This window comes from Thamnophis elegans, chromosome 8, assembly GCF_009769535.1.
Source record: "Thamnophis elegans isolate rThaEle1 chromosome 8, rThaEle1.pri, whole genome shotgun sequence".
Taxonomy (NCBI): Eukaryota; Metazoa; Chordata; class Lepidosauria; order Squamata; family Colubridae; genus Thamnophis; species Thamnophis elegans.
Window position 1 is genome coordinate 64,318,278 of NC_045548.1, and position 12,125 is coordinate 64,330,402.

A 12,125-nucleotide genomic window follows, 5' to 3' on the forward strand; every position below is an offset into this window, starting at 1 on the left:
TTTACTCTACAATGAGCACAAATCCTTTGGGGTTTGGAATTCAATTTTTGTACAGAACTTTCGTACCTGAATTACCATATATCCGTGTTGGCGAACCTGTGACACACGTGCCAGAGGTGGCATGCATCTCTGTGGGCACGCATGCTGTCGCCAGCTGCTGTTCTGACTTCCGGCATATGCATGCATGCTGGCCAGCTGGTCTTCAAGTGTGCCGGAGCATTGGAAACCCGAAGACCAGGTGGACAGCGACTGCACGCACACAGGGCCGAACCAGTAGCTCCGACTATCAGCTGGGAATGAACCGGTTCATTCCAACTTTGAAGTGGACCTGCCTGCCCGCTTCTACACTATACTCACCTATGTTTCCTTTTCCAAAGCCCAGCTGATCAGCGCAGCAGAGTGGATTGCCACACTTCAGCTGTTTTCCTCGCCAGCAGTAATGCGGAAAACGATTTCTCTTTAAATTGTGCATGTGCGCAAAGCGCGCACTGAGCAAACCGGTTGTTAAACCAGTAGGATACCACCTCTGTTTCCAGTGGTCCGGCGCGCACAGATGGGTGTGTGCACATACTGGTTTGGGCACTTGGGCCAAAAAGATTCACCATCACTGCTGTTAACGGTTGGGTTGGCAATATAATAAACCATGTAACAATGTTGTACCTGTTTCTTTAAATCATACTGTAAAATGTGATTGGTTGCTGTTTTCCTCAATTGGCCATAAGAGGGAGCCAGAATGACTGTTAGCTCTCTGTTTGTTAGATGCTGGGCTGATCTGATCTGAGTGTTTTGGAAGCTGGCTGTTAGAAAGTGCCGTGAGCTATTGTAAGTTTTGCAACTGATAGCAAACTTTGAGTACTCAATTGATTATATGACACTGGACTATATTATTTGGATTATCCCTTAACTGAAAGACATTGATGACTGACTGTCTCATCTGTGTATGACTTGGACTGTTTGATGGACTCTGATACCTCTATTTCCACGAAAGTAAAAGCCTATTTAAACTGCAGTGTCTCTGTGTGCTGGTTTGTGTGTTCTCCAACACAACTCTCACAATGCTTCTCTGAACGTACTCGCTCTCCCAACGGGGAACCTACGTAACAACTGCCATATATGATACTGTACCCCATTGAGCTATAAGAAATAAAGATATGTACAAACCCATATAAAAGTTCTTGGTATGGATTATTTTCATTCTTTCTGGGAAGCAAGCAAATTATTAAAACATTTCCGGATAAGATAAGTATCTTGTACATGTATCTAAAAGATGAACTGATGATACAATTTGAGAAACGAAATATAGCCCTAAACATGATAGCACATTTTCAATAGATAAAAAGGAATTGATACATAGAATAATCGGACGCTTATCAGATGTATCTTTAAAGTATAGCAGTCTGTTTTCTAAATGTGACATTTAGATAACATCAGGCCAATGCAGGATAAATCTACCCAGATGTGAACTTTTCCATTTACAGTGTGACTATAACCATGCGTTTTCTTAATCCAAACTCTGAACAAATAAGAGCCCAAAACTACAGTGAATAGAAAAAGGGAATCGTTGATTGCAGCCATAAATGAAATATTGTCTACTTTCTTGAATACTTTCTCTACTCCTCCACAGAACGTCTGTGCCAGGCCTGCAGCCAGCTTTTCTTTTGGATCTTTTGCCTGCCACACTTTCTGTTATTCTACTATGCATTTTCTATTGTGGGAAAATGGGAGGGGGGATTGTACGGAGTGAGATGCGATGTAGCTATAACAAAATTCTTTCTAGAAAGCCAAGGTCATCCTTTGTCTCTGCACCTCTGCACCTGACCGGAATTGGATGGGTGGAACTGCCAGCATGGCAGTGGAAGATTGAACCATGTGAGGGACTTGTGGGTGTGGGGGCAAGATCTTGAACTTTCAACTGAGTGGGGAAAACCGGGAAGCTTTCAGATTTGGGCTTTCCCAGATGTGCCAACATGGCTCTCTTAATAAATTGGAACATTACTTTGCCTCAGACTCTGATTTACCTTTGGATGCTACTTGGAACCCTGACAGTCTGAATGTGACAACATGTGCATTTCATTTCTATGAAGGAAACAGGAAGAGGTACTGCACAATATTATTACATTTGTTTTCTCACAAAACTCACAAATCCATACATCCTGGATTCCACAGGTAAAGAAGGCAAGATCCGAGGTGGCGCAGTGGTTAAATGCAGCACTGCAGGCTACTTCAGCTGACTGCAGTTCAGCAGTTCGGCTGTTCAAATCTCACCAGCTCAGGGTTGACTCAGCCTTCCATCCTTCCGAGGTGGGTAAAATGAGGACCCGGATTGTTGTTGGGGGCAATATGCTGACTCTGTAAACCGCTTAGAGAGGGCTGAAAGCCCTATGAAGCGGTATATAAGTCTAACTATTGCTATTGCTATTGCTTTATAAGTCCAGCCCTTGTTCTTGGCCGTATGGAAGGAGATGAATGGAGTATAACGAGAACCAAGTTGATCAATGTAGACAGCATTTGTTAACTGACACTTGATATTAGCAAAGGAATCAGCTGAGGTGTCGGTAAATCAGTGTAAAACATGTTTACGACTCTTAAGTAAAAAAAAAAACCATCTGTGCTCAGTGTCAAGCCAATTACAAGAGGAAAAGCAGAGAATAATAATCTTTTGGCATGGTTTTCTCCCCAATGACAACCTTCTATCTGTTGCTCAGGTGTAATGAATAGCAGCACTAAAGCCTTAAAGAGATTTAATTACTGGGCTGAAGCATGCACCACATTCATCACTCTGTACTGCCTTTTCTCATAACAAGGCCTGCATGGAAAAGAGACACACCAGAAGTGGTATTCATCTGAGCTGAGGTGGCGCAGTGGGTAGAGCTGACTGCTGACTGCTAGTTCAGCAGTTCAGCGGTTCAAATCTCACCGGCTCAGGGTTGACTCAGCCTTCCATCCTTCCAAGGTGTGTAAAATGAGGACCCAGATTGTGGGGACAATATGCTGACTCTGTAAACCGCTTAGAGAGGGCTGAAAGCCCTATGAAGCGGTATATAAGTCTAACTGCTATTGCTATTGCTATCTGGTTCTTACCAGTTTGGGCGAACTGGTAGTGGCAGCTGCTGGAGACTCTGCCCCTCCCCACCCTGACATAATGCTCGACCTTCTGTGCATGCATGCTCACATTTGCGAACGGGTAGTGAAGGGAAGTGACTCCCACCACTGAGACACACTCTGTCTCTCTTAAAGAAAGTAAGTTCATAAGAAAGGGAAAGCGAAGCAGAAAGCACGTACAGAACTATTGACGCACAATAGTTCATTTAGAGACCATTCAAAGTCACAACAGCACTGGAAAAAGGGATTTATGACCATTTTTCACACTTACGACCTTTCCAGCACCCACATGATCATGTGATCAGCGTTCAGATGCTTGGCAACTGGTTCATACTTATGACCGTTGCTGTGTCCCATGTGATCTGCTTTTGGGACCTTCTGACAAGCCAAGTCAATGGGGGTAACCAGATTCACTTAACCCAGTGTTTCTCAACCTTGGCAACTTTCAGTCCTGTGGACTTCAACTCCCAGAATTCCCCCAGCCAGCTATGCTGGCTGGGGGATTCTGGGAGTTGAAGTCCAAAGGACTGAAAGTCGCCAAGGTTGAGAAACACTGACTTAACCACTAGGTGACTAACTTATCAACTGCAGCGATTCACTTAACAATTGAGACAGGAAAGGTCATAAAATGGGGGAAAATTCACTGCCCCACTGAGTTTTGGTCTCAATTGTGGTAGTAAGTTGAGGACTACCTCTATTTGAGGAAAAGCACCTTTGAAGTAGACCAGGGGCCTCCAAACCTGACACTTTTAAGATCTGTGGACTTCAACTCCCATAATTCCTCAGCCAGCATGACTCCCTAAGGAATTCTGGGAGTTGAAGTCCACAAGCCTTAAAGGTGCTACGTTGGGAGGCCCTTGAAGTAGACAATTGACAGCCAACATCTGATATCTTTCGCAACTGGCAGGCCACAAAAAGGGCTACTGTAAGACCTCTTGGCATTACATGGTAGTCACTCTTAAATGTTTTTTTTTTAAAGAAAGTATTCTTTTCTACAAGGTTGGCCACAAAGGTGGGGTCCTACCAGTTCGCACCTATTCGGTAGAACCGGTTCGTCAAATCTACCGAACCGGTTAGAAGAGATTCCACCAGTGGACCCGGAAAGCAGGCCACACCTACAGAAGAGGTTCCAAAATTTTTTGAAACCCACCACTGGTCCTTGGATATGATTATTCTACACTATCATGCTCATATTTATAAAACTCAGTGCCTCTGTGAAAGGTAAGGATGACTACTGCGTTTGTGGTGCAATCAGAACATTCCGTGTGTTGAAGTTGTTTTAACGCAAACCAAAGATGCCTTTTAAAAAACAAGTTTACATCATATTCTTATGCATGCCAGTGCTGTGTGTGAGGTAATTTGAGGTGGTTCTGACAAGTGTCGTCGGCATCTTCATATCCGGTCACATGGGCGGCAAGCCACTCCCATCCGGTCACATGGGCGGCAAACCACTCCCACAAAGGAGGCCACACCCACAGAGTAGGTTCGAACAATTTTTGAAATCCATCACTGGTTGGCCATGAAGATACATTTTTCTGAATATCCACCTTCGAGCTTCCAGCAGAATGGAGGGCAAGGAACGATGCTCACAGCAGCTTCAGTCGTTGCCAGCAGCAAAGACAGTAGGCTTAAATCAGATAGAATAATTTGCCCAGTCACCCCAGTTGGATTCATTCGATGTGCTAAGCTATTATCTGAATAATTCAACCTGGGCTTAATAGGCTGCCTGACCCCAGATGCTGTGGGCGGGCGGGGGGGGGGGGAGGTTATCCTTGGTTTATCATTGGGCTCTTATGTCCTCCAGATTTAAAGAGAAAAGGTCTTTTGGTCTAGTGATAGACCTTAACATCTGCCAGTAGCTGCCCAGAGCAGCTATGCTTTGTCTTGAGGTCATTCATCTGAGGTCTGCAGTCACAACAGGGACCCAGGGAAAGAAAGATTTTGTTTCAGGAGTTGCCAAATGAGCAGCTCTGTCTGCTCCCAAGCCGATTCTTGCCTTTGAATCTGGAGCACTGCATAACCCTCCTTCACAGATGAGAGACAGAATTTACAGGCTACTACCAATTTTCTGCAGCCCCAAGGAGTCTCAAGGGTCTGGTGGGTTCCTACTGGTTTAGACTAGTTCAGCTGAATTGGTAGTGGTTTGTTTGCCTGGGTCGCTGGAACCACCAGCAACCCAGGCCTGCCACGCCCCCAAACCGGTTCTCTATGGCACCATCTTGTTTTTCACTTCTGCACATGCACAGAACAATTTGCAACACACTCATGAGCGAACTGGCAGTAGTGGCTGCTGGAAGGCACCCCTGGTCTGGGTTCTGGACCTAAACCAGCATTAAGATACCACTTCGCATGCAGGCTAACTGCATGGGCCTATCTCTGGAGCTCCGAGGCCCTGTTTGTGGCCTGCCAGAGTCGGACAGTGAGGAGGTTGGGGAGGAACATGGGCCAGTCCTGGAGGCTGGGGAAGGCTCAGATGAAGGCTCTGCATCAGAGGCAGAGATGGGGCCAAGGCCATCTGGCAGTTCTCAGCTGCCTTCGGAGGTAGACAGCAATGAGGCAGAGGAACAGTAGGAGCCTATTCCTAGTGTATGCATGCACAGAGCTTCCAGAAGAAAAGAACAGCTAAGAAATCAGGGTCAACTTGGGAGTAAAACCACAGATGGACCATGAGTGGCCCCTCCCACAGGAAATAAAAGAAGAGTGAAAGGGGAGTGGGCTTTTCCAGGAAACAATTCATTTGTTTGTTCATTCATTCATTTCAGGAGTGTGAAGATCTGTCTGTGAATCTCAGAGACTCTGTGCCCAGTCTTTCCTTGCACAGCACTGTGTTTTGAAAATATTTACATGGCAGCTTTCCAAGCTAGATGAGGTCTGTGGTGATAACTTCACCTTTGAAAGACTGTTTGCCAGGCCTTTGCTGAATGTGAATGAGAGGAATTCACATTCGTTTAATAAAAGGGGTTTTGTCAGGACCAGGAATCTGCTTCATGCTTTTTGGGGAAGCCTCAACCAGAACAGGTCCAGCAGGCTGCTTGCCTCACATCTCTCCACCTCCCCACTGCACAGCTGATCCACGGCTCACTCTCCATTGACCAGCCGGTCCTCAGCATTCGGTGGCATGCCACTGCAGCCTCCAGGTCTCTACACCCCCCCATCACCAGTGCAGGGGCTCCTTCCCTCTCCCAGTATGGCAAACTCCAAGGCTTTAGTGTTTGAAGCAGCATTTATGAAAATGAATTAAGCTAAAATAATATTTTGTTTGCTGAGTTGTTTGGTTAGGGGTGGGGGGAATAGGATGGAAGGGATTAAAAAATGAAATGGGTAGCTTTAATCCTATTTAACCTTCCTCATCCTCTCTTCCATGGCCCTATTGGGTTGATTTGGCCTAATGGCAGGGGCTAAATGGGAAAGAAATGATGCCAAAATCTATCCTGAAGCACTGATTTCTTCTCTACACCGCCCATCTGAATTCAGATGAAAGATTTTGACCCAGACATAACGAATGATGAATACTATCTATAACTCCATTCCTTGATTCTAAGGGATTGAAGTATGAGGAATTTATGACTTGGTGATTTGTGCAAACATAGACTATTGCAGTCTGTTCAATCAACTGATTAAATAAGACATGAGACAGTGCCGTGTGCCAATCCAACTGCTTCATTTGGCAGCCAGATTCCAAGATATCATTGCTCAGAGTTCCCTTGGGTAAATGGGCAGCTATATAATTTTTGGGGGAAGAGATGGCAAAACCAGGGGGGCAGAGTGAAAAGGGGGATCAGCCTAGAATCCTTACGTAGCCATAAAAGAACTAGGTCCAATTTCAACCCCTCTGAGTGTCATTAACCCGTATCTAACTTAGCAAATGCAGACTGCTAGCTGAGAAGATTCCTGTGCAAAAGCATTTAGCAATAAATCAGGTTAATTGAAGCGTCACATGGGGACTGGGTCTTACCTGCCCGACAATTAATTTGTTTAGTATAATAACACTTATTTTAATGTGAGTTGAAGTGGTTCTTTTTCAACGTTATATCCACCTTGGATGAAAAAGCTAAGAAAGAAGAGGTTTGTAATGCTGTCATCCTAACTCAGTGAGGGCTAACCATTTTTTCCTTGGGTGCTGAAAGTGCACATGGGCGTGTGACAGCGTGTGTGTGCCCACATCCATAACGCCCCACCCCATGCACGTGCATGCATGATGCCCCCATGCTCCCCAGTGCATGTGCACGAGAACATCCCATACTTCCCCTTTCCTTCCCCCTCATACATGTGCACACAATTCCCCATGGCCCGTTTTGGGCCTCCCAGAAGCTCCTGGGACCAAAAACAGGGTTCTGGGGATTCCGAGAGGTCTGCTATTCCCAAAATGGGCTACGGGGAGACGTGCTCCCCCATGTTCCCCACACTCCCCCTTGCATGTGCATGTAACCCCCGCCCCCTGTGAATGCGTACACGTCTCCCACATGCGTAGCAGACACCTGAGAATCAGCTGGCCAGCGAGAGGCGCAGTAAAGGTTTCTGATTTCAAATCTTGTATGCTTGAGCAGGGCCAATGAATTGGTTTGTACATAGAATGTTTTTTGAAATAAATTAATTCGGACTCAGTCAGAGGAAAAAAAATATTTTTTCATATTTCTTCCCCTCCTAGGCTCCCATCTTTTTGTCATTTTTGGCTGGAGAAAATAAGGACTGAACCTTTTGGGATTTAAAGCACGTTCCCCTATGGTCATCTTGCAACTGAACAGGTCTGACCAATTTGTCTCTAGAATTCTAACTATTCAGGATTTTTTTTTTCCTTAGAGACCACTGGAATGAATAAGGGAGTTGGGCGTGTTCCTCACTAGATCTGAACCAATCTCTGAAATGTTGGTTATGACTTACACACCTCTTTGGATATGAGATGATACTCCCTCCTCCGGGTTCCGTCTACTAGCCAATGCCACCTGGCTGCTACCCGGGGGAGGGCCTTCTCTGTGGCAGCTCTGGCCCTCTGGAACAAACTCCCCACAGGGATTCGGACCCTCACCTCTCTCCAGGCCTTCCGAAAAGCCGTTAAAACCTGGCTTTGCCGGCAGGCCTGGGGTTGATGAGTTCCCCTCTCCTCTCGACTTGTGTGGTTGTGTGATTCTTGGCTATTTTAATTACTTGTATTCTGTTCTATGTTCCCCTTTTCCCCTTTTGAGTTGTTCGCCGCCCTGAGTCCCTCCCGGAGAAGGGCGGCATACAAATAATAAAATTCAATTCAATTCAATACTGAGATGTCTCAGGAACTGCCTGGCAAAATGTGATTCAGCTTGTCCAGTCCAATCATCTAGAGCAGGGAGGTCAAACTCTATTTCATTGAGGTTGTGTTTGACCTCAGGGGGGCAGGGGGCCATAGTCAGGGTGGGCATGGCCAGCTCAATGTCACTCATGTCATTGGGGCACATGTGGTGTTGGGGGCGTCTGTAGTAGTACCTGTGTCGAGGGTACCTGGGGTGGCCCAAATGCACTGCCAGTAAAAACTGAGCTTGAGCAGGCCTTGTGTGCCCCACCGACCCCCCCGAGCTCCATTTTCACTGGCAGAGGCATTGCGGGCCAGTCCTTCGCTGTTTCCAGGGTGGCCCCAAGGGCCAGATATAAGCACCCAGTGGGCTGAAACCAGCCAGGGGAAACTTGAGTTTGACACCTCTGATCTATAAACAGGGGTAGGGAACAATGTCTCTTTTATGACTTTTATGATCTGGTTCAGGAATTCTGGGAGTTGAAGTCCACAAGTCATAAAATGCCCATTATTCCCCACCTCTGATCTAGAGAGAGGCTGCTTGAGGATCCCACTGCCATTGGAGGTACCTTCAGCTATCAGCTGGATGGTAGATGTTTTTGGGAGTAGCACCCATATTCTGGTTCTTCTTTTAGACCAGGCTCTCCGTGCCTTTTGCAATGCTTTGAAGACCATTCAGGTCAAGCATCCCTCTGATTTGGGGTGACTGTGGGTGACCATCCAATATTTTGATTATATATTGTGAGTTTCAACCTCGTTTGGGGGTTTTTTCCCCTCTTGCAGTCCAGAGTTTGTCACAGCTTGCAAATATTGGGGTAAGAAGGCAGAGAATAAAGAAAGAGGCACGGTAATACCTACCTTAGATGCTTCTGATTCCAGGGGCTGTCTTTGGAGAGTTTCTTTCAACTCAGGCAACTTAGAGGTTTCTTTCTTAAGGGAGGTTGGTTCCACTCTCTCCCCTTCAAGTTGCAGGCTAATTCCTTCGGTACACACAGAGAGATCGATACCATTTGGACTGAGGCTGCAGTGGATAGCTGAGAAAAAGAATTAGAGTGAGTTTAGAAGATAGGAAAGAAGAGGTATGGGAAGTTAGCACCCACCCCTCTCCTAGAAAAATGAAATATTCTAGGAAATGTTAAAAAGGCAGAATATTATATTTCCCTGGATGAGAAATGGAGAAACGTGTTTTTAGGCAGGAAACAGGCTCACTCTTAATAGCCCCCCACCATCCTCAATAGCCCATGGTAAATGTTAGCCCTTAAGAGATAAAGAGATAGCTAGGTCTATTCATAGGCAAATGCCCTCACTCAAGATCCAACAAAGGTAGGATTAGTCCTCTACCCCTCTCACCGCATGGCACCTGGGAAGATTGCATCACCCAGCAAGGCTCAACCAAGCCTAGGACTCAGGACATCCGACAGGGTTGCTCCTTGCATGGCCCCATGGGAGTCTGACAACCAATCAGAATACAAGCTCAAATTCAAGCCCAAAGCCCAGAGGTGTATAAAATTCAGGCACTCTCGGCATCTCTTCCCTTTTTTTCTTCATCCAAGATCTTCAAGGCATGTGATCCTGTCCACCATTACAAACATCTTTCCAAGCAGCCACCCTGTTTCCAATGTCTTTCTCCCCACTTGGAACTGAACTCAGGACGACATTTCTTCCAACAGAAGAAAAGGCTGTTCTTAGTTGTGCCATGCTCTATCCAGTACACCCCCAGCAACTCACAAAGGAATGACACTATGATGTGTGGGTAGTGATATCAACCAGGAGCTATCCAAGTTTGCAATTTTGTGGGGCCGAATGGTTGTGCCCTAAATTTATCAAGGATGCTCTGGATTTGATGGAGCTTGGCAGGATGCACAGAGTATTCCCAAAAAGTCCATTTTGAATGGTTCTAGCAATTTAAAAAGTGAAATGGGTTAGCTAAGCACAAACAAGACAAAGAGGTTATCTAAATTTGGGAGCCTATCTATTCTGGAGCAGAGACATCACCCTGTCAACAAAGGTGTGTATAGCCAAGGCTGTGGTTTTCCCACTTGCAATGTATGGCTGTGAAGGTTGGACCATAAGAAAGGCTGAGCATCAAAGAATGGAGGCCTTTGAACTATGGTCCTGGAGAAGATTCCTGTGAGTCTCTGGACTGCAAGGCGATCCAACTGGTCAGTCCTAGAGGAGATCAATCCTGATAGAAGGCCAGATCCTGAAGATGAAATACTTTGGCCCCCTAATGAGAAGAAAGGACTCACCGGAGAAGAGCCTAATGCTGGGAAAGATTGAGGGCAAAAGAAGAACAGGATGACAGAGAATGAGATGGTTGGATGGAGTCACTGAAGCAGTAGGCGTGAGCTTAAATGGAGGAGGGTAGAGGACAGGAAGGCCTGGAGGAACATTGTCCATGGGGTCGCGATTGGTGAGACATGACTTCACAACTAACAACAAGAATCTATTCTGGAAGACTCTGAGGACCCCAAAAGGATTGCTACTGCTTCCCCCTCCATTTTTTGCACTTGTGCCTCTTAACTAAAAGAGGGTATTTGTTAGGTAAGTTCCCCGTTGGGAGAGCAAGTGCGTTCAGAGAAACGTTGTGAGAGTTGTGTTGGAGAACACATAAACCAGCACACAGAGACACTGCAGTTTAAATAGGCTTTTACTTTCGTGGAAATAGAGGTATCAGAGTCCATCAAACAGTCCAAGTCATACACGGATAAGACAGTCAGTCATCAATGTCTTTCAGTTAAGGGCTAATCCAAATAACATAGTCCAGTATCATACAAACAGTCTGGTACTCAAAGTTTGCTATCAGTTACAATAGCTCATGGCACTTTCTAACAGCCAGCTGCCAAAACACTCAGATCAGTTCAGCCCAGCATCTAACAAACAGAGAACTAACAGTCATTCTGGCTCCCTCTTATGGCCGATTGAGGAAACAGCAACCAATCACATTTTACAGTATGATTTAAAGAAACAAATATAGCATTGCTATATGATTTATATATTGCCAACCCAATCATTAGATTATATTCCTAACAGTATTGATTACACTAGCACTGTTCTTGTGACTGTTATTATCTTTTATGTAAGAATATAAACATAGCCCTCAACCTATAACCTTTGGCTAGTGACCTTTTGGAGTTACACGGCCCTGAAAAAGGTGACTTATGACATTTTTCACATTTATGATGGTTGCAGCATCCCTCTGATCAAAATTTAGATGTTTGGCAACTGGCACATTTTACAGGGTCACGTGATCACCTCTGGTGACCTTCTGACAAGCAAAGTCAATGGGGAAGCCAGGTCCACTTAACAACCATGTTACTAACTTAACAACTGCAGTGGTTCACTTCACCATGGTGCAGTGGTGGGTTTCAAAAAATTTTAGAACCTTTTCTATAGGTGTAGCCTGCTTCATGGGAGTGGTTTGCCGGCCATGTGACCAGGTGGGAGTGGCTTGCCAGCCATGTGATTGAGTGGGAATGGCTTGGCAGTCATGTGACTGGATGGGCATGGCCAACTTGTAAAATGTGGTGAAACTCACATAACAATGCTCTTGCTTAGCAACCAAAATGTTGGCTCAGAAACATTTTGGTTGCTAAGCATTTGAAGCACGCAAGTCTTAAAGCTGTCAAGTTACAAGACCCTTGCACTCCTAACCCTTTAGAAAAAAAGCCCCAGTGGTGTTCAAACTTGACAGCTTTAAGACTTGTGGACTTCAACTCCCAGAATTCCTCCTCTCGCTCTTCATCTTGATGATGTCCGG

At 45.6% G+C, this 12,125-nt stretch overlaps 1 protein-coding gene across 2 annotated transcripts in view; it reads right to left on the reverse strand.

Annotated features, from left to right (window-relative positions):
* SAMD12 (sterile alpha motif domain containing 12) overlaps positions 1-12,125 on the reverse strand; it is a 320,783-nt gene that overhangs the window by 275,071 nt on the left and 33,587 nt on the right. For both annotated transcript variants that reach the window (XM_032222835.1, XM_032222836.1), the window contains exon 2: positions 9,224-9,399. In XM_032222835.1, coding sequence (XP_032078726.1) covers positions 9,224-9,399 — 176 coding nt within the window. The remainder of the gene's footprint in view (positions 1-9,223; positions 9,400-12,125) is intronic.